The sequence below is a fragment of the Odocoileus virginianus genome, chromosome 10 (genome assembly GCF_023699985.2).
Source record: "Odocoileus virginianus isolate 20LAN1187 ecotype Illinois chromosome 10, Ovbor_1.2, whole genome shotgun sequence".
NCBI lineage: Eukaryota > Metazoa > Chordata > Mammalia > Artiodactyla > Cervidae > Odocoileus > Odocoileus virginianus.
Genome location: NC_069683.1, coordinates 35,912,507 through 35,935,906, shown reverse-complemented (window position 1 = coordinate 35,935,906; position 23,400 = coordinate 35,912,507). Strand labels below are relative to the sequence as shown.

The window sequence follows — 23,400 nt, the reverse complement described above, 5'->3', positions numbered from 1 at the left end:
TGGTGTATGTGTTGAACATGTCATAGAGAGGGTTGGTAGCTCATAGCTGACCATCCTATATCAATTGAGGTCTTTGTGGCCTCCCAATCCTGTCTCCTGCAAAACTCACTGGCTGAAAGGTCAAGTAAGAGAAGATTCAGCTGCCTGAACCCGCAGGCATATGATTCTCTTATACAGTTCGACTTCTGCCCAATCCTGCTTCTCTCCCCCATTCCTTTCATAGGTATTGATTACTAATGAACATCTTGCACTCCAAATACCTTCTTAAGCATCTGCTTTTGCATAACTCAATCTGTGACAAATATGTACTATTCACTAGTTACTATTCTAGGTGCTGGAAAATCAGCAGAGACTATGCAGACAAAAACTCCTGCCCCCATGGAGCTTACATTTTATTAATAGTAGGGTTTCTGGAAACACTTTTGTCTATGTGATAAAGCAAAGTATGCAGCTACAGCAGTCCCTTCTACCTTCTTCCTGCCTCAAAAGCAGACATGATGGCAGGAGATACAGCAGCAACCACCTTGTGACTACAAGGGGACAAGTAATGAGGAAAAGCCTGGAGCTGCACTATCCAATTCAACAGCCATTAGTCACATGAGGATATTGAGCATTTCAAGTGTGGCTAGTCTGAATTGAGCTGAGCTGTAAAACACACAGGATTTCAGAGACTTAATACCAAAAGAAGAACTTTAAAAATATCTCAGTAATAAATTTTTATATTGACTACATGCTGAAATAATAATATAGTGGATACAGTAAGTGAAATATATTATTAAAATAAACTTCACCATTTCTTCATACTCTTTTAAAATGTTGGTATTAGAAAATTTTAAATCACATATGTAGCTCACGTTATATTTCTACTGGACAGCACTGGCTCAGAGAATCACAGAGAATATAGCCATTGAATTTTCAGTCACCATCTGTCTCCTGACATCTGGTTTAAAAATAAGCTCCTATTTGTTTAAAGTCACTGCAGTTGAGTTTGCAGTTGAGTGCAATCATTTCTGATTCAAAGGGAGCGTGAATCGCCCTGGACCTGCCCTAAGGCAGGAAGGCTGAATTCAGCCTGGCACTCCCATCTACTTGATAAGAGTTAGACAGATATATTCACACTTAAGTGGATAAATCCCTTGCTGTGGAATATATTTATCTCCAAGATATTTTTTATTATGAAGAAAAGCAAAGCTGAGCAAGAGCCTCCAACGAGCAGGAAGGAGGGAAGCCAGAGGACACCTTCCAGTCTGGGAAACAGAGTGTGAAACTGCTTCATGGCTTCCTCTTCCCTTGCCCAGTGGTACACATTAATTTGGATATTCCTGGCCAGAGATTCCCTAAGGCCTTGTGCAACCCTGTGTGGGCCAGGAAGTGTGAGAGTTTTTCTTTTTTCGCCAAGGCCCAGCCCTTTAGCCTAACAAGCCTACTGGCTAATTTCTCCATCCTCCTTGAAAGCTCCATGAACAGCCAGATGCTAGTTAAGGTGCTGACAAAGACTGTGGTCCTCATCACACACCCCTGGGAGAGGGTGCTCAGATGCAAATCTGGACAGATGTTTGAATAAGAAAATAAGACATTGGCCAGTCCTGGCTTCTGTAAACCCACTATCAGGGCTTGGATATACTGGGATTCACCCAGGACAGCTCTACAGAGAGAACTATATGTTAATAGCATGCTATTTATGCATGCGTGCTCAGTCATGTCCAACTCTTTGCGACTCCATGGACTGTACCACACCAGGCTCCTCTGTGCATGGGATTTTTCAGGCAAGAATACTGGAGTGGGTTGCCATTTCCTCCTCCAGGGGATCTTCCCAGACCAGGGATCGAACCCGAGTCTCCTGTGTCTCCTGCATTGCAGGCAAATTTGTTACCTACTGGGTCATTGGGGAAGCCCCCAGTATGCTATTTGTGCTATTGCATAAAGAAGCCTCAAGCTACACTGTTCATTCATTGAGTCCCTGATCACCTGCCCTGTGTCAAGCCCTATGCTGCGCTTCAGACCCAAAGAGGAGCCAGTCCCGGTACTCGTCCTCAGGGAGCTCACAGTGGTGAGAAAGCAGAGAAAAAAGCAGTCAGTGAGGGACACTGATCAGCAAGATGGTGATAGGACCAGAGCTGGGAGCCAGTAGAAGCACCAAACTCAACTGGGGATGAAAGAAGAGAAGGGAGATGTAGAAAGGAGGTCAGGGCAGGCTCCCTGGAGGTGATACTAGCTTCAACTGAATCATAAAGAGAACACGTTAGGTAGGCCAGGAAGGTGTCCCTGCTCAGCACAAAAAGTACAGATCCTCCATGGGTCAAGGATCTAAAATCTCCCACTATTTCATGAAATTTTGAAGAGGAAAGCATATTCTTGTATTAATTCTTCATTGAAAGAGCAGTCACCTTTTACAAAACAAATTTCTTAATGAAGCCATGTGTATGAAACTATAAATCACTATGCAAATGCTGGATGTAACAGTAATGAAATCATTGTGATTGTCACAGGGGTGGCGGTGGTCCCGACCATATTGCTACCGACTGCTCTTCACTCAGTGACCCCATTCACGGCCACACTGCCCAGACTCCAGGATTCAGAGGGTGTCCATCCCAATACCCACTCAGCCAAGCCAAAGAAATCCAAGTAGGCAACATCTGACTGCGGCTCCCTTTTCAAGCAGGGCCCTTCTTATCACTCTCCTGCACTACTGGGACTGTCTACTGCAAGAAACTCCATGGACGAGAACTTGGCAATGCCCATAACATTGTCAATGCAATGCACATACCTTAGGACTCTGAAATTCTCACAATGTATCCCATAGACAAACTTTCATGTGCATACAAAGTACATATGAGGAAGTGTATTGCAGCACTGTTTAAGATGACAATAGACTGGAAACAACCTAAGCAGTTAAGTAAACTGTGATGGAGCCATAAAATGGGAAGCCATAAAAAGCCATGAAAGTAATAAAAGGGTTAGATTCCCCATGTACTGATATAAAACAATCTCCAAGATATGGTTGTTGTTTTTTTTTTTTAGTGAAAAAAAAGGTACACAACAAATACATTAAAAAAACTTCCCATTAAACAAGAGGAAGAGGGATGCATGCATACACACACAAATGGAGACTTTCAGGAAGGGCGCATGGGAAATGGCATAGTGTTTGCCTCTAGGGAGGAGACCTGGGGGCCTGGGCAAAGGCATTTCCATTCCCAGTATATTTTCTTGTCTTGTCCTGTTTGAATTAATTTTTTTTTTTTATCATGAGCATGTGTTTTTTTAAATTTAATTAATTTTTGTCTGCACCCAGTCTTTGTTGCTGCCAGCAGGCTTTCTCTAGTTGCAGCGAGTGGGGGGTACTCTCTAGTTGTGGTGCCTGGGTTTCTCATGATGGCTTCTCTTGTTGCAGAGCATGTGACGAGAAGGTACTCATGGGCTCAGTAGTTTAGGTGCACATGCTTAGTTGCTCTGTGACATCCTCCTCCAAGGACTGAACCTGTGTCCCCTGCACTGGCAGTAGGATTCTTAACCACTGGACCACCAGGGAGCTACTGCATTTCTTCTTTAATTAAAGGAAACTAATTAGATGGTTCTTAAATAGACAAAGAACTCTTTAATTATAAATGTATTTGTAAAATGAACCACAGTGAACCCAGACTAACCACTTCCCATGAAGACAGCCAAAAAAGAATTTTTTCATCTCATTTTAATATTGTTGGGATAACTGACTTTCTTAATCTCACACAGCATGTTCAATGCATGCACTCAGGCAAACTCCACACACTTCGTGAGGTGCACTCCACGCATGTCACACTTCGTGGTGACAAGTGTAGTGATTCACAGAACTTGATTGGTAATCTAGGCTTGCAGACGTGTCTACTTGGGCAGCGCCATAGTCCACTGGCAGGTAAGTGGACAGTTACAGAGTTTATGGAAGCTTTTTGTTCAACTAGCACTTTCCTGGTGGTTCAGACAGTGAAGAATCTGCCTGCAATGAGGGAGACCTGGGTTCGATCCCTGGGTTGGGAAGATCCCCTGGAAGAGGGCATGGCAACCCACTCCAGTATTCTTGCCTGGAGAATCCCCATGGACAGAGGAGCCTGGAAGGCTACCGTCCATGGTGTCGCAAAGAGTCAGACATGACAGAGTGACTAGCACATCACACACAGCACAGGTCACAGTGCAGGGACCATCCTCTACTCTGTCGGTTATGCCTGCAACTGCCGGTATTAGGCAAAGCGGTGCTGAACATTCGCAGCCGGTGCAGCGGAGCCAGGCTTTGAGGACCCTGGTGGGTGATTTCAGAAGTGGGGAATGTCAGATAGGCTTATCTAGGCTGCGAGATAGCGGCCTTCCCTCCCTCCCTGCTCCCACTGTGCTCCGCTCAGGCAGCTAGGAAGCACGCTGTAATGAGCTGGGTTGCAAGCATTACCCAGGAAGGGGTTACCCACCCCTGGGGAGTCAGCGCAGACACGAAGACGGGCAAAGGTCATGTTCAAGAGCAGAAGGCGTGGTGAACCCAAAATACAGACATTGCCTTCTCACAGGATAATCCCAGAGTTTTCATTATATAGGCTGGCCCCGTGGCTGCTGGTGACAGGAGCCTGTGAGTCATTTCCTGCAAGCGTGTTTTATGGCAGTGATGTACAAATGCCTTCCGGTCTGAACTGGTTACCTGTGATTACCAAGCCACCCCCTGGAAGGTGGGAGCAGGAACCCTGGATTGGGATCAGGGACACATCCTCAATGATCCTCCAGGTCCTCTGTCTGAGCCTGGCCGCAGGAGGCCTTCTGGTCTCCTGCCATTCATCCATCCTGCTCTCAGGCTCTCCTCTTCCTCTTCCCTCTCCCCATGGGCATCTTCATTCCCATTACATGAGCAACTCACTTCCCAGAATACGTTTCTCTGCCTTATGTTCCCTTGAGCTCTTCCTTCAATAAAGCCAGGCAAACTCCTACTCATCTGTCAAACCCCAAATTATTTCTCTTCTTCCAGGAAGCATTCCCAGACTGCTCCAATCACTTGCTCTTCTATAGTCCTGCAGAACAGAGTACACAACTCTCTCATATCACTTAGGATATTAATAATAATAATGACAGCTAAACATTAGCTGATCACTTACCATGTACTAGGCAGCATTCTAAACACTTTTCAAAGATTACCTTATTCAATGTTCACAAAAACTCCATGAAGGAAGAAGCATCATTATCCTCACTTTACAGAGGCTGCTACTGAGAATAAGGAATTAGGTAAGTTGCCCAAAGACACAGAGCTCTTAAGTGACTGACTGATGCCTAGACAAGTACCTGGCACATGGTAGCTGCTTAATCATCATTTACCTCAAAAATGATTAAATAAGTGAGTAAATACAGAAATGATGACATTTCTGTCCCCTCTACAGAAAGCCCAAGTGAGAACCATTTCTTACTACTCTTTCAAACCATCTCCTCTGTCAAACACCTACTAAGGTGTAGGGTATAGGAAATACCCAATGAATGAATAAACAAAACACTATACAAGCAATCCAATAAATAGACTCCAAACCCTGGCAATGCCACCCACTAGCTTCAACCAAACAGCTTCAGCTTCCTGGGCCTCCTGGTTTGCCATCTGTCAAATGCAGAGATTGTATACAACATTCTTTCAACTTGCTTCTAGCATTAAAAGTATATATAAAATAAATGACCAGACTCAATGACTTTGTGGCGATAGTAACTCCCAGGCCAAATAATGTATTTTACTTTCTTAGGGGCTGTCTTCCCCAGGAAAAGCACAATCAGATGTGGCATTTGATCTAGGTACTACCCTAATTTGCAGTCAAAATCAGCCCTGAAAGAGTTTCTTTGGCCTGCTCCTTGGTTCGCTCATTTCTTATCCAAACAGATCACACCCAGGGAAAGAATTACTAAGTGCTTGGCTAAACCCTCATAAATAATAATCAATAATGAACAATAACCCCAAGTTAGATTATGCAACAGGCACATAAACTACTGCTCTATGGACCTTGCAGTTCCTCCTCCCTATCCCCAGCATATGAACCAGAGGTCATCTTCTCCAAACAGACCCTGGTCACCAATCTTCCCCTGCCATCACCACTAGTGCACGCATGTGCACACACACACACACACACACACACACACACACTCCTGCTGGCATGACGAGCTTACAGCACCTGGTAGGGGCTGATTAATGCTTGTGAATCACTGAGGCCTAGATCCACTCCATATGGTGCTGAGATGCATCCACATCAGGGCAAAGGTGGGAGTTCTGGCTGCATTTCATTCATTCCCACTCTACCTGTGACTAAGCAGGAGCTTGGCTATATGCCTGGTACCTGACACATCTGTGTTACATGGCTTAGCATTAATGATGAACCACAAGCATGCTAATGCCCATCACTCATTGTTTTGTTAAAGCTCAGCATCAGCTACTACACCAAGGGATAAACCTAAGTGAGATGTGTGAGCAAGACAGTGTCTGTTCATGTTGGAAGACAGGGAAGACCATGTTCTGTGTTCTGCTTGACTCACAACCAGGAGACCCAGGCTCTTAGAGTGAACATTACCCTTCATTACCATTACCCACATGAATCCAACATGCAAAGGCCTGGACCATACCTAGGATACAAACAAGCAGTTGCTCATCATGTAGAGGACACCTAGTGTTTGTCTATGTCCCACCTCCCATCCCTAGGGCCCTGTTTCTCCCCTCACGTGAATCATGTGAAGCTTAAAAGGGCTGTCAAAGACAGTGGTCAGCTCCCTTGGTTTTGGCCTCAATAACTGGCCCAAAGGTGAGCTAACTGAAATCCTTGCCTAAGATTTTATTTTCCATATTGAGCAGGAAGACAAAGGTCTTTTGAGTCACAGAGCTATCAAGATATGAACAAGAGGCTAGAAACATAGAGAAAACTTGTTTGCAGGAGGGAAGAATGGAGCCAAGACAGAGCAAAATATCTAAGAGATATTTAGATGGAAGAAGAGAGGGTGGGAAAGACTTTGAGTGTCTGGACCTTCCTGTTCATGTGGGTTAATCATCTCCCTGTTTTGTTTAGGTTAGTTTGAGTTTCTAAAATGTGCAAATAAATTCACCTAATAGTCACAACCATTTTTCTTTATTTCCACAGTCCAGTAATTGATTTGAAATTTGAGTAATTTCAAATTCCACAAAGAAAACTGAAGAACAGCAATATTTTGTTTAAATTCTTTTTTCTGTACACTGAATGCATTTTCCAACAGGGCTTCTACAACTCAGGAAACAGGTAGCTTTTATGAGATGGGCCGCCACATTTGATGTCTTTGTTCCTCCTCCTGAGAAAGGTGTAAAAATTCCTGGACGAGAACCACTCTTACTCAACATCACTAAGGAAAGACATGAGTCCTTTCTCTTTGTTTTAATATCTTAGACATCACTGATGACCTGCCAGCCACCAGATGTACAGACTCCTCCATTTCAAAGCCATCAAACTTGTAAAACAGGGGCTGGCCAGACAAGCTAGGCAACCAGCCAGTGATTTTTGGAAGGACATCTTCCTGGTGGTCACCCCTTCATTCCATCTCTCTGCTAGCCAACTCCCTCTGAAGGTCTGTCTTCAGATCCCCGAGAGAGTCCCCAGCAGCTAGGAACTATTTGGGTATATGGGGTGACGCATTTTCTGATGCGTCTGATTGCTGAATCATTTTCTAATTGCTTTCTGACAATAAGAGCTCTGAAAATCTTCCTTGAGAAAACATATTGCACTCTAGCCACCTAACTTCCATAGGACCTTTGAAAAAGGAAACCACTATATATGGTTACTGAAAAGGGTGATGCTTTGTAAGTGAAAAGTTTCCCACTCCTAGAACTCTGACGAGCTGCCCAGTGAACCATGAACCATGAAACTATAACAGCTAGAAAGGAGGTGCTGGGTGAGGATGGCACTTAGGATACTGGTCCCCGCCGCTTCTTTCTTTAAAGCTTTCTTTTCCTTGGGTCAGGCTGGAGCTTAGCAGGTTATGGTCAAGCCCTTCCTGGATATCTAGTATGCTCTGGGCTAAAATGACTGCTGCTTCGCCTGACGAAATGCTCTCCTATACCCTGTCCAGTCTGCGTGTCCCAGGCTCAGAGGAGCTTGGCAGCTGTCTTCCCCAGGGCAAGGGAAAGTGGCTGTATCCCACGGTGGACTCAACAGCTCCGCATCACCAAAACAAAAACACAACAGTTCTGATCTCTATGGAGAGTTCAATCCTCTTGTCCAGGATTGGCACCAACTAGAATTCCAAGGGCTCTGGCCGAGCTACCTCCTGTGAGGTCTAAATACAGCACGATTGCTTTTAACCTAAACATACAGCCTGGACCAGTGCCCAGGGCTGACAGCCCCCAGGGAAGTCTTGACTTCTGGCTGCCCATTCGGGGATGGGCGATGCAGAGCTATCAGAGACATGATGTGCTAGGCACAGGTTCACCGATGTCACCTACGTGTGATCCTGAGCAGAGGAAGGGGACGGGGTGGTGGAGAATGCAGAGATGTGAAGAGGAAGAGAAAGAGAGGGAGGAAATGGTAATAAATACCAAAGACCTATTTCTTAGCCAATTAAAGTCAGGGGATCTTTCTCAAATGTTTGTTCCCAGAGGAGCACAACTGTAATTATGTCTCTCCAGGGACTTCAGGGCATAAGCCCTAAAATCAGAGAGATTGAGGTTGCCTTCTTGTTGTGTGGCCTTAAGTGAGACTGACTTTGCAGGTTCCATATCTCTTAAGTGACCCAAAGGACTGCCGTACTGTTCAATTAGACCTCATACAGAACGGGCCTGGCCCAGAGAAGCTACTTGGTAAATAATGGCTCCTAGAAGTAGTGGTAGTAGTAATAGCAGAAACAGGATAACATCAAGCATGCCTTTGATGAGTGGAATATTTCGTGCCATATCAATAAACAAGGATGTGTCAAGTCATCCTCAACTGCAGCCCTCCAGTGCCAGGTGGTGAGCCTTAGGGGCACTCAGAAAGGAGACCAATACCTGCCATCTAAGCAGCTATAGGGCTACAGCCACTCCCTACAGTGAGCCCTGAGGAATTCAGGATATACAAATAGGACACTGGCCCCAGATAGCTGAGGTGCGTTATCAAAGGAATGATTTCTGTGAGTCCAGACTCTTGCATCTTCGAAGAGCACTGATTTCCTTAACTTAGGGTATCTGGCTTTATTCAGAAATAATCTTGATGTTCAGACTATCTGCCCTTTGTTGCAAAACTTCCATATAACCTGGCTCCTCTCCTCACCTCCTTGGAGCAATTCTCTCCTACTTGAGCTGCTGTCTCCTGAAAAATCCTACAAGTCCGTACCAAATAAAGCATAGCTCTCAGCTTTTAGGTTATGAATATTTTTCAATTTGACACCTTTATTTTCTGTGCCCCAGAGAGCACATAAGAAGAATTGCTGAGACCACCATGACAGGATAGAAGCCCCCAACCAAGATAAGCTGTGCATATACAGACAAAGGTAACCTTCAGCTGAGTCAAACAATAAAACACAACCATACCTGCTAAGGACCTTACGATGGCAAAGTGACAACAGGTTCCTAACCTCCCAACAAGCCAACCCACATGCCCCACAGGGTAAGAAGCGTCTATGCAGGGGTTTCCTTACCTTGGTGTTCATACAAGACTTTCCTCGCTTATACTCTTTGTGGGACCCACGCTTGTCCAGTTTGTACCACAGGGCCTTGGCCTTCCAGGTGGTCACCTTGGACTTGAGCTTGGAATAAAAGTTTCTGTGGTCCAGAGGGTCTAGGTCCAGGTGTCGGGTGAGGATGTTGAAGGCCTGAAGGGTACCTTTGCATGTGGAAGCTTGGACAAAGTTCTCGAATATCTGCCCAGCCTGGGTCTGCTTCTCATCCTCATTTTCCCCCATGTTTCAGGAGACACGCAGAGCAGTGATGTGGAGAGGGGGGAGGAGAACACCATGAAGTACCTGGAGAAACGTCACACCTGCAAAGGTAGATCGAGGGAGAGGTGAGCTCCATGGATGAGAGTAGGGTGGGGAGAGAGTGCAGAGAGGTAAAAATACAATTCCTTTAAGATACTAACATACTAAACATAATACCAACCATACATACTCTACAGGAGAGGTATAATCATACCATCTAACCTGGCATGATGCCTTGCTGGCACTCTCCCCAACACTCCACTCCCCTGGCTGGCTGCAAAGAACTACAGATTGCCAAAGACATACCCTGGCTGATGTCAACATTATCTGGTCAATCTTGCCATAAGCCAGACGGTTCTGGAAGTAGGAACTAGCAAAAGGAAAACAAACAAACCCAGAAACCCAGATTTCACACTGCTGAAAACCTATAATTCTTGGTACCATAAACTGATTGACTAATATTAATGTAACCTAACCACATGACACAAATGCACAGTTCCCAAAAAGTAAAGCTCTCTAGATTTCATGACCACCATCCCACCTATCTTTAGACATCACACTTTTACATCTTCCTTCATTAGTTATCAGAGGGCAGATCTTCTCTTTATACAGACAACAAATGGCAACTTCTCAAGTCTGCCAGAAGGACAGCATCCATTTCAATGAGACACACAGAAAGACAGAGAGACATGTGGGTCTCCTCCTGATGCACAAAATGAGTCTGTGCTTTGTAAGCCCAAGCTGGGAACTATTTGGAACAAGTGCTAAAGGAAAGAAAAATGTGATGGAGGCTCATTCACATCAAAAAAATAGCTTGCCGGGGTTTTGGCCATCATCCTTTCTTCTCTGCACCACTCTAACCTCAGGCATTTTCTTAGGAAAGTCATTTAAGTTTCAAAGGAACAAAATAAATTAGACTGATTTTCCAAAGCACTAGCTATTTTTCCAGAATCTGAAGCTGGTGCAAGAAAACGAGCATGGAGGAGCTGGGGCTGGCCCTGCTGTCAGCAGGGCTTGAGGGAGTCTGTAAACAGAGGACAGAGCTTACCAAGCTCCCCCAGACAGAGGCCTGGCAGGAGGAGATCAGCAAACAGAGACAAAGCCCTCGGGCTGGGTAGCTTCCCACTCTCCAGACAGAAACGCCACTGTGGGTGTGCTTGAATTGCGGGCTGGCCTTATAAAACTAAAAGCAGAGGATGGTGTTTATCTTCTTCCTTAATCCTTTACTCGTTCATTAAGCAATAACTATGGTGCCTTAGCAAGGGCCACACATCACCCTAGATGCTAGAGGAGGATACAGAGACAGGGACTGACAAGGAAGGCAGACCCGTAAATAGTTGATTACAAGACAACAGGCCAGCGCTTGTAAAACTGAACACAGCACATGGAAGCCCAGAGGAGGAGATGTTCAACAGAGCCTGGAGAAGCCCAGAGGAGCCACAACAAGGAAATGCCAAAAAGCTGTGATTTCAGGAATGAGGTGGATTTCGCTAGACGACTTGGGAATGGACCATACAGAGGCACGGATCTGGAAACAGCCAGCATGGCTGCAGAATGACAGCAAGTTCAAGGCATTGGGAATTCAGGACTGATGTCCTGATGTCCCTCATCAGGACAAGGTGTCGGGGGGCAGACTGTAGAGGGGACTGGGCTTCTCCAGTGGGCCGTGGGGCACAGACAGAGCAGCGGGGTGAGATAAGTCTTTGGGAAGATGAGACGGCAGAGGTGGACTGGAGAAGGAGGCAGCTGAGGATTGCCCAGGCGCAACGAGGAAAGAAACTGGCAGGGCAGGGGGAAGGAAAGCACACACATATATGTTACGCAGAGCCTGGCTGGGCGTCACCTGTGAGGGGCTGCTCGCTGGGGGCAGATAAGCTCTCCAACAACCCAGATACTCATGGGTGAAATGGCTTGGGCTACAGCATAGGACACCTCCCTCCCGTCCCTCTTTCTCCAAGAGCTTCCAACAGGCCTGGCACAAGACTCAGCAGAAGGGAAAACAGGACATTCCCTGCTTCAGACCCAGCCAAACTATTCTGCAGTCAGGTCTCTGTCCTCTGGTCCCCTCAACTCAACAAATTCAACCAACTTCAAAAGCTGGCTCTGTGCTCTACCTGGGACTGAAAAGACATGGATTCTCTCCCATGTGGATCAGTCAGAACCTTTAGTGTCTGCAGTGCTCACATTGGTATCACTCACATAAACTTTGCCTCCTCCTATGTCTCAGCTTTTCCCCTGAGCAGGACTCACCACCCAGAGAGCATAAACAGAGAACAAGACTTATCTGCTTTTCCGAGCATATTAACATCCTCAGTCTTTATCTATCTTTGGAATCACTTCTATGCCAGGGACTGAAGAAGGGCTGGAGTAGCTAATTGACAGCTGCAAAGCTACTTGAATTCCACCGGAATCCTGTAGTATGGGATGGGCAGGTGGTGGAGAGGTAAACCACAGGCTTTGGGGCTCTTAAAGCCACATCCAAAGCTCAGCTTGGCCCCTCGCTGCCCACCTGGCCTCACACAAACCACATAAACTCTGAGCCCCAGCTGTTCCTTTTGTATGAGAGCCTGCAGAGCTGCGGTGGAGGGTGAGATACGGGAGTGAAGGCAGAACCTGGCCCAAGGAGGCACTGGGTAGATGTGAAGATGTATGCTGAAGCCATCACCTGCAGCTGATCTGAATCTGGAGAATGCCCCAGTTTGAAAAAACAACTTTGAAAATCAATTCTCCAAGTCACTCTCCCTCTTCTCCCTGTCTAAAATGGTGAACTGTTCTGAGTTATCAAGCTAGACCCAATTCTCAGAATAATTTATAAACTGGAAGAAATTGCCTCTTCCTAATGCCAGCTGCCTCCTCTCCTCCTCCGAAAGAAAAGTGAACAACTTAATTTTGCAGCTCCAAGGGAAAGAGCCAGAGTGGTGTTGAGGGCCGTGGGTGGGCGTGAGAGCTGCAGGAACTAGCTCCTATCTGGAGGGAGATATGAGCAGGTGGAGGGAGATGACTGGACAGGAGGAGATAAGCCCTGCCTGGGGCTGTGCCCCCGCAGCCCGTGCCAGCCTCGGCCCTGCTGCCGGGCATCTAGAGAGTCTAGTTTCAGCCTTTAAAATCATTTTCTAGTTTAAGTCAGAGATCTTATGAATGACTGACACCCCCTAGGAGTAGGTCTCCTCACAGAAGAGCATCTGGATATACATGGAGTCTGGCAAACCCAGGTGTGGGTCTGGTCTCAGGCACTCACTAGCCACAGGACCCTTTGAAGGTTATCTAGTTTCTCAGCCTGCTTTCTCATCTGCTCAATGGGGATACCGATACTCAAGTCACAGGGTGGTAAGGAATAAATTCAATCATGTGTAATGTGTTTAGCACCTGTGACTCCCTGACGACCACCACTTGTGGTGTGAGCCATTCATCAAATGGCTCAAACACCATCATACCAAAATGAAGAGAATATAACTGATGACCACTAGTACTAGCTTCCGGAGAAGGCAATGGCAACCCACTCCAGTACTCTTGCCTGGAAAATCCCATGGATGGAGAAGCCTGGTAGGCTGCAGTCCATGGGGTCGCTAAGAGTCAGACATGACTGAGCAACTTCACTGTCACTTTTCACTTTCATGCATTGGAGAGGGAAATGGCAACCCACTCCAGTGTTCTTGCCTGGAGAATCCCAGGGATGGGGGAGCCTGGTGGGCTGCCGTCTATGGGGTCGAGAGTCGGACACAACTGATGTGACTTAGCAGCAGAAGCAGCAGTACTAGCTTCCCAGGTCAAACAATTATATATGCTTTACAATTAGAGGCCATGGGCTTTCAGTACAGAAGAACTCGTTTCAAATCCACTTCCTAGCTGTGTAACCTTGGACAACTAACTCCCCTTCTAAATTTTAAGTTCCCATATGAAATGTGGGGAACCCCACATGAAGAAGTTTGAATGATGAATTGAAAACATCCATGGTACAAGGTAGTTTTGTGAATGAACTAGAAAGGCTGACTTAGAAGGACTTCCATAAGTTTGAGTCTGAGTTTGCAGAAACTGGAGTGTAGTATTTTGCTGGATACCCTTCTCTTTCCGCCAGAGAAGAAGGTCAGGATTAGTTAAGCCAGAGGATCCTGGGTAATAGCCCTTGTTAGCCTTCCTTGTCAACCACTACCCAGTTGTTGCCTTTTTGGAGTTTGGTATGAAATATAAATAAATGAACTACTCAGAAATATGAAAGGTTTCTGCATTTTTCTGGGAAGAAACAAGACATGATGCTTTAGTTTCTAAGAATAGCCTTGAAGCAATTTGGTCTTTGCCAACGAGTCCCTTATTTGTGGTTCTGCCTATGTGACTTCATGAGTCACAAAGCCATTGCTTCTCCCTGCCTCTGGCTGTTACAAATTAAAGCTCAGAGTTCCAGATTGCCAGCACTGGTAATGGGCTCTCGAGCCCCTAACATCTGGGAGACAAGTTCAAGGTGTATGTAGAAGCCCTGAGTAGTCCTCAAAATAAGAGACGAGCTCCTGGCCCAAGAGTTACCAGTATACACACATGTGGGACTCCCACACCTCTGTTGTTCTTTGGCCTCATCACCTGTGAAATGGCATCAAAGAGTGTGACCAGGCAGTGTACAAAAGATGGGACCTCACTGGTGGTCCAGTGGCTAAGACTCCACGCTTCCAATACAGGTGGCCCAAGTTTGATCCCTCATCAGGGAACTAGATTCCACATGCTATAACTAAGAGTTTGCGTATCACAACTAAAGAACTCGCATGCTGTAACTAAGACATGGCCCAGCCAAATAAATAAATAAAAGAGGGAATTCTAGAAAAACTGAAGGAAAGCTGGAAGAGACAGTGAGCAAAACCTCCTCTCAAAGCAGAATGAGGAAATGGCAGCCCTCAACCCCACCCTCAAGGCTCACAGACACATTTCAAGGCAAATGCAATCTAAAAACCAAACCCTCTTGTCATTTCCACTGCCAGACCCCTATTCAAACTCTCAGGTTAACCACCCCAAGGGGCCATGGGGGCAGGGTCCAGTTTCCTCAGCAGTGAAAGATGGGGAGGTTTTCACCCCATTCACTCGCAGAGCTGCGGCAGAGACTTAAAGCCCTCAGCTCTACACCTCACACACAGAAGACCCTCAGGCATGGCTACTTGGATCTGACATCTGAGATGAGGCAGGAGGCAGCCAGGGCCAAAACAGTGGGAAATCCTCACACACTACATCTCTGCAGAGCCCAGTGCAGACAGAACACCTGCTTTACAGGTGATGTCTGCAGACGTCATCTTCTCACCTGGCCCAGGGAGGTCTGGCTTTCCATCTACCAGGGCATGTGACACCAACTTGAACCTAACCCTGGGGCAACTCCCAAGGTTGGGAAGGGGCTGAAACGGCCCCCTTGTAATTTCCTTCCAGCCAGGGGTCCCCAGCCTTCCCTCCGTCACCTCCCCAGATCAAGCACGCACCGCTTCCTGGGGCAGCCTGCCCCACCCTTGTCTCCACTGACAGGAAGAGAGCCTCAGTGAGATGATTCCTCTTGGTCCCTCTCCAGCAAGATCGATGCTGTCTCTCCAACGGCTTCTCCCCGCTGTTGGTTTTAGCCCTTGAGATCACCCACAGGAAGTCAAAGCCCTTTCTGTGCAGGTTGAACCCACACGAGCAGTCTTCTTACACACGCCCTCTAGAGCTGGAAAGGCTAATGAAAACACATCCAAGAGAGGTACTGTGAAAGCCCACCCAGGTGCCTAGCCTGCAGCAGGGCCTGGGCACTGCCCTCTGTCTACACTGGCCCAGGTGGGGAGCTCAGCAGAGAGACTCCAGGCCCATTGCAGGCCCTGGCCTTCTGTGCTGCTCCTCCTCTGAGAGTCCAAGGCCATGTGGTCTTGCCCATCCATCCTCAGCACTCTCCTCACTGTCTTTCAATAGTGAGTTGACTCCACTGCTCTGGCTTGAAATGACCTCACACATTCCCTCTTCCTCACCTCAGTCCATTTCCTCGTGGAATCACTCACACTAACAGATCCCAGGATGACCTAGGTCAACCCCCCACCCCCACCCCCACCCCCATGAGTCAGAGAGCTATATGCTGACCAGTCAAAGTGCCAGGAAGCCTAGAGGGTATGGTGATTCGCTTGCTGTCTCTCTGTATCTACTCTATAAGAAGCAAGGACTTTAAGGGTAGGAGGTGATTCCAGAACTTGGTCATCTCACTTTCCTGCAAGGCAAGTATAAGTTTGCCATATGTGGTTACTGTATGTATATGCATGTGTTCATGCTAATGTATGCATATATATAAGTATGTGCTTAAATGTTTATATATGTATGTATGTGTATTGTGTATATGTGTGTATGTATACATTTGTGCACTCAAACACATACAAATTTAAAATTTTTTCCATAATGATTTCTGGCCAGTGCCCCACATCTCTGCTTGTACTGCTAAGCCCATCTGTATGAACCTCTAGGGGAAGCAAAGCCTTTGAGGCAGGCAAAACTTGGGCCTGGGCATGAGGAGACTGAGCATCATAAAAGAGCAACAACTGCACTGCTCAGCTGCTCACCGGCTGCCAGGCCCCGTCCCAGATCTTTCACATCCATGATCTCATTTAACCATCCCTGCTTGACAAAAGAGATGGCAGATTCAGAGGGGCAAGCAACCCCCTTCACATGCCAAGTACTGAATGGGCATTCGGTAAAGGAGCTCAGTTCTACCTCACTTCCAGATCCACGCTCTTAGTCACCAATTGACATGAGCCATGATGATGAATATGTTAGTAATACAACCTGCCTTTTCTGAAGTCGCTGTGTAAATTAAACAGGGTGAGTTCTGTAGTCTCTGAAGTTCTTTCAGGTTCCGAGAGCCTGCAAATGTCACACGAGGTGTGGCTTCTTAAGTTATGGTGCAACCAAACAATAACGTATTAGGCAGTCCTTTAAAAATAATATTTATGAAGACATTTAATCCTTGGGGAAAATGCTTATGCCCTAAATCATAGTGAAAAGAGCAGGATACAGATTAAGGTGCTCAACAATTCCAACTCCTTATAGTAATATCCAGAGGAGAAAGGAATCAAGCCAAACATGATCCCTGGCCATGGGGTGTGTGTGTGTGTGTGTGTGTGTGTGTGTGTGTGTGTGTGTGTGTGTGTGTGTGTGTGTGTGTGTGTGTGAGAGATGGTATTTCAGTTGATTTATTTGTAGCTCTATACTTTTCTGTATTTCCCAGATTCTCCACTGGAAGCACATACAGCTTTTGTAACTCCCTCCTATATACGCATCCCAAGTCCTGGAGTCTTCTCTCCCTGGCTAGACTGTCTTGATCTCATATATCTTCCCTTCCTCTGGCCAATCTCACTCCAGGTCTTACTAGCAGTGCTGTTTTTCTCCAGAAAAGAAAGGGCCTTCCTGTAAGAAGTCCTGACAATGCTCATTTAATGAAGGGGCTTATATTCCAATAGGTGAGGGACAAGGTCCCCAAGGCTACATTCCTCTCACTTCTGCTCTCTGGATCACAGACCTTCAAGTCCAGTGAGGCAGGCCCCTTTCCAAAGAGCCATGCTGGGGTAGGGGGAAAACAGTACCTCTGATGCAATCTCAGTTGTGTCCACAGACTCCTGACCAGCCAAACTCCACAAGACAGACACCTGCTTCCCTGCTTACAGTCTGCGTGCTCACTCAGTCATGTCTGACTCTTTGCGACCCTATGGACTGTAGTCCACCAGGCTCCTTTATCCATGGGATTCTCCAGGCAAGAATACTGGAGTGGGCTGCCATTTCCTTCTCCAGGAGAACTTCTCGACCCAGGGATTGAACTGGCGACTCTTAGGTCTCCTGCATTAGCAGGTGGGTTCTTTACCATCGTGCCACTTGAGAAGCCCTAGGTTACAGTCCAGGAGCTGACTAAACAACACACATCTCAGCGCATACAGCAAGTCCATTTCACCAACAAAAACTCAGCAGCCCGTCCCACATGTGCTCTGAGTCGCCTTCATCACACACTGGCTGCCTGGGGGGGACTGTGAAGTGCAAACGCCAGTTTTCAGGAGTCTAGCCTTTCTCAAAACTCCCAGAGGTGGGAGGTACCTGAGATAAGCAAATTCATAGACACAGAAAGTAGAAGGGTGGTTACCAGGGGCTGGGGAAAGAGGGAAATGGGCGTTATTGTTTAATGGGGACAGAGCTTCAATTTGAGATGATGAAAAAGTTCTAGAGATAGATGGTGGTGATCGTTGTACAACCATGTAAAGCCACTGAATTCTAACATTTAAAAATGGCCACAATAGTAAATTTTGTCATGTATATTCTCCCACAATAAGAAAATAAAATCCTTTAAAAAACAAACAAACAACTATCACCACCTTCCAGTAGGAGCTGCCCAAGGCCAGAGTACAGAATCTGTGGCCTAATTAACAATGAACTTATTTTTTAAAAAATATTTTTGAGTTAAAATGTAATAAAATAAACAGTGAAAGAATCCTATTTGGCTCAGTGGCATAATTTCTTGTTGTTGTCAGGCTTTTTGTAAGTCATGTAGGCATCTTTCAGTCTTCCTTCCAAACCTCATTTGACTCCAGGAAGCCTTTGGAAGTTCAGCCCTGCCAAATTCCAAATTTTTATCTCTTATTCTGCCTTCCCTGGGACACCACCACCACTGTCACCCAGTCCCCACTCAATACCTGTAAAATCTGCATCAACATCACAGAGAAGGCTGGGTAGGGGCTCCCTGGTCTTAGCTCCCAGAGCCTACCATCCCTTGCCTGGGGAGAACACTCCTGTGTTCTAACAGGACCAGGACAGAAGAGTCAGCAGACTTCGTTCTGTGAAAGCAGGGAGCATTCTTCCCTGCAGCACACAGATTCCCTAAAGGCTCCCTGAGGGCCCATCTAGATCAGGTCAGATCTGGTGGACATGCCTTCAGGCTCAAACGAGGGGAGACAATGGACATGTAACTAGAGGACACTTCTGTCTCTCCAAATCAGAGCTTTACACATTTTTCATTGACTAACATCAATTTCAGGGACACTGGGTATGAATCCTTGTCATGTTAGCAGAATCTTGCTGCAAGGCAAAGAAGCTTGCCAATTTGAAAGAAACAGTATGTCTGACATATTATATTCCATCCTTACTGTTCTTAAGCAAAGCACATGGATGTGAACCAATCCCTACCCCACTAACTCCTAATCTTCCTTCAAGGCTCTTTTCCTCTAGACACTCCCCACCTCCCTAACCCTGACCCCTTCCCCAAATGGAATGGATCCCTTCCACAGCACCTGTACTTGGCTCAGTCACAGTAAGTCTTTCTGTGCTGAACTTAATTTTTCACTTCCCTACTCCCAGTTCCCAGCACAAGACCCTTTCTATGCAGTATGTGCAAAATGAATGAACAGATGTTCAATCTTTGGGAACATAATAATTGTTGACATTTAATGATCATCTATAAAGTTTTAGGCAATACGGTAAAGCTTTCTATGTATTAAAGAAGTTAATCATTGTAAGAAACCAAGGCATCATGAGACACTGTTTATTATCCCCACTTTTCAAAGAATTAGAAAAGTTTGCAACTTGGCAAAGTCACACAGCCAGAAGTACGAAAGCTATGCCTTGAAGTCCTATAGTCCGAGTTCAGATCCCACATCCATGACCATCATCCCATACTGCTCCCACACAAAATGGATGGAGGGATCCAAGTTCTGCCTCACACACCACATCAGGGACACGGTCTCTGGTCTAGACCCTTTGGTTCATGATTCTCCCCTTCTTTCACCACACTCCAAACGCCAGGATCTCTCGTAATGAGATCTCGATGCAGTTGCGGATAACAGTGATGAATACAACAATAAAATGTCAGCTGAGGGGTAACTTTCTATCCTGGGTGGGTGTGGCAGAGATAGGCCAGCTGATCACCAGACATCCCCTTCCTTGCAGCTGTGTGAGTCCACATGACCAGCTCAAGGTGATGGAATGTGAGCAGAAGTGATACACACAACTTCTAGGACCAACCCATGAGAACCTCTCATGGCGATCCTCCAGGCTCTTTCCACCTCTGTCAGAGTGCAGCAGCCTTGGAAATCACATGTGCAAGATGGCAAGGCCACAAGGAGGAGGAGCTAGACCCCCTGATGCCCACTGGGAGAAAAACCCTCTATAACCAAGAACATTTGGACCTCACACATGTGAGAAATAAACCTGAAGCATGTGAAGACACTGAGAATCAAGGCTGTATCTTTTAGGCAGGAAGTACCAACTAATCCAGTAGGTAAACCATAGCACAGTGGGTATGTCAAATTTAGCCTGGGTCAGAAAGCACCCCCTCCCAGTAAGAAGGTTGATCACATGGGCATTAACCTCCCTCTTGCCACCAACACGGTTGTAGGCTGACTTCCAAACAACTATTTCTGGCATTTTCTACCTTCCCTTTCATTAGGCTTTCTATACCCTGGAAAAGTTGCTTGACCTGCCCCAGAAATATGGCTGACCGCCCCTCACTTAAGCACCTCTCCCCACACATTTATACCCTGTGGTGAAAATCCACATCCTTCCCTGTAATAAGACATGAGATTAGGATGGATAGGCTAGTCATTTCCTTGGTTTCAACAACCCTGAGCCCTCAGGTCCTGAGTGCCTAGAAACTCATGTGGTGCAGTCAAAAGAATGCGGACTTCTGAGTCTTCTCTAGCACTCCCTTGAGCAAGTCACAAATATCTGTGAGAACTGGATGAAGGTGCCTCTTACAGGGTGGGCTTGGGTGTGCTTATCTAGCGTCACTCCAGCCCACTGCCCAGGGATGACTCCCACCACCCCGAGGAAGCCCAAGCCAAAACGCAGCAGAAACTGGGGCACGTTCACATAGACAGTAAGGGCGATCATCTCCCCTTAATCTACCTTAAGCTGAGATGGGACAGTTAAAGTATATCTTCCACCAAGTCTTTGCCTAGCACACCCTTAAAGTCACTTCCCAGGTGAGCCTCTGTGTCTGGACAGCTGAGTTCAGGCCTCGGGAACTGCAACCCTAGTAATTAGTCTGGAGGACAGAGAAGAATGCTGGGGAGGAGGCACAGAAGTCATGGAAAAGTGAACTTGAAAAGGATTTCTCAACAACACCTGCTAGCTCTACGCATGCTGTGCCCAGGAGCCCAGGACGACCGCAGAGCAGTCCCAGCCCCAGAAGCTCAAAACCCAGCCATGTCTCATGGGGTCAATCTTCCAAAGGCCCCTCATTTTGAAGAATTGTGCCATTTTTCAAACCAAATAGAGAAAAGAGAAGAATTCATTGCCTAACAAAAGTTTTTTTGTTCTTTTTCTGAGGTGTGAATTTATCAGTGTGAAGTCAGTCTCAAAAATGTGCACAAATTCAATGAGAATTTGATCTATACTTGCTCATATTGGACAAAACAAAATGGTACACTCCCCCTTCCCTTCACAGCCTAGGTTCCTTCTGTAGTAGAGTCTAGCCTGGCAATATCCACTTCCTCACCTCATTCCCCCTTTAACCTTCCAGAATCTCATTCCCACTCATACACATAGCCCACTCCAGGCATCATGCCCAAGGTCAACATCAACTGTCACTAAATCCAATTATCACTTACCAGACTTTATCTTGCTCATGGTCTCTCCCATCTTCAGTCTACTGCAGACACATTTCTTGCTCTGAATGTTCCTGAAATCTCCCAAGGTTCTAAACTTTACTACCCCTCTCATTCTCAACACTCTCACAGATCCACCACACTTTACATCCCGATGACCCACTGTGAACCTTGAGCTGCTTTCCAGGGCTGTATTCAACTACCAGTTACACACTCCCCCTGACTATCTTACAGAGACCTCACATGTGGTAGGTTTTCCTTCTGTCCTCACCTCCCTGCATCCCCATCCTCAGTGAATGGTATCATCTGCACTCAGACTCTCACACCAAACCCCTGGAGTCACTTTCTCTGTCCCCTTTCCCTTATCTTGAGGAGCCAGCTAGTCACCTGAACTCTCAGAAACTCCTCATAAGCACCTTTCCTGCTTGGTCCCTCCAATCCACCAGCCTCTCTCTTGAGCTGCTGCCAGAGGGATCCTTCCACCAGAAACACACACTTGGTCAGGTCCTGTTCCTATTTCAAATCCTTCATCAACTCTTTAACTGTCTTCAGGGTGAGAACCAAACATCTTAGCAGAGCAAGACAAAAGCCCCCTTCATGATTTGCCCCTTGCCTGCTCTCCAGCCTGTCTCCTCACCATGTCCCCATCCCCTCCGAGTCCAGACTTGCTAAGCCATCTGCAGCTCCCTGACAAACTGGAATCTTTCAGGCTACCCTCCCTGCACCTTTGCTTATGCTGGTCGCTCCATCCAGACAGTTTATCCAGACTCCATTCACTTGGTAAAAACCCAGTCGGCTTTAGGACTGAAACATTAAAGGCAGCAGAGTGTCGGAGGGGTCCCAGGGTAGATTCTGGAGTCAGGCAGACTTATTACAAACCTGACCCACCACTTACTAGGTGTGTGAGGCTGGATGAGTCACCTAACTTCTTTGAACCTCAGTTTCCTCATCCATAAAATGGAGATAATAACAGTCCTGATCCCACTGCATTACATGAGGATGAAACTCAGTGACGCCAGGCTAGGCAGTATCCTTGGCTGCACTGTTCTTTGAAGTCTTCCCTTGGCTTCCCCACACCTTGTTTTCCCACGCTGTACTCCACGGAGGTTCCAGTGATCATTGCAAACAGACTATTGCATGAACTGCTTTTGGGTCTGCCTGCCTCAATGGACTGTGAACTGTCTGATGCCAGAGATTGCACATCTAGGGCCAGGCACCTGTGCCTCTGGCAATAGTAGATGCTTAGTAACCACTGCTTGTTGGGAAAATCCAATCAAGAGCAGCCACAACATTTAGGTTACATAGTGACATGAACTGTGACCGCCCTTTCTCTCTAACCACCACCAGAATTATCATGGAAGCCTCCTAACTAGCCTCCACTCCCCATCTTCCCCTTCCCATCTGATCAGCACCACCCTGCTCTGTTCATAAAGCTCTCAGGGCTTCCTACACCCCCTTGTGTAAGTTCCAACTCCCCTGATGGTCTCATCAGCCTACTCCATGTGGCCCCCATTTCCCATTAGGCTCAGTTCCCAAAGGTATTAGGGCTCCTCTGTGGCTGCATCAGACACACTGGGCTATTTGATGCTTCACGTCCAGTCTCAGCCTTCTTCCTTCCACCCCTGCTCAAATCTTACCCATCATCTGAAGCAAAGTCTGGCTTCATAGTGCTAACAGAATGCTGTCATCACAGTCCGTTCAGGGAATCAATTCTTATAATGATTATAGGTAAGAGTTACACAGAGATGGGTAGCAAGATGTGTGGACACAGAGACAGGAGATTGAATGACCCACGTGTGGCCTGGAGAGAGGCCCACAGAAGAAGTGGTGCCAGAGCTGGATCTTGAGGGATGAGCTGAAGTTTTCAGGAACAAAAGCTTCCCCATCCCATACTGACTTTTCTTTCCCAAGTTGTTCAGTCGCCAAGTTGTGTCTGGTTCTTTGC

At 46.6% G+C, this 23,400-nt stretch overlaps 1 protein-coding gene across 3 annotated transcripts in view; it reads right to left on the bottom strand.

Moving 5' to 3' along the window:
- Positions 1–23,400, bottom strand: part of MICAL2 (microtubule associated monooxygenase, calponin and LIM domain containing 2) — a 229,848-nt gene that overhangs the window by 169,261 nt on the left and 37,187 nt on the right. For all 3 annotated transcript variants that reach the window (XM_070473390.1, XM_070473388.1, XM_070473389.1), the window contains exon 3: positions 9,610–9,950. In XM_070473390.1, coding sequence (XP_070329491.1) covers positions 9,610–9,873 — 264 coding nt within the window. In that variant the 5' untranslated portion in view covers positions 9,874–9,950. The remainder of the gene's footprint in view (positions 1–9,609; positions 9,951–23,400) is intronic.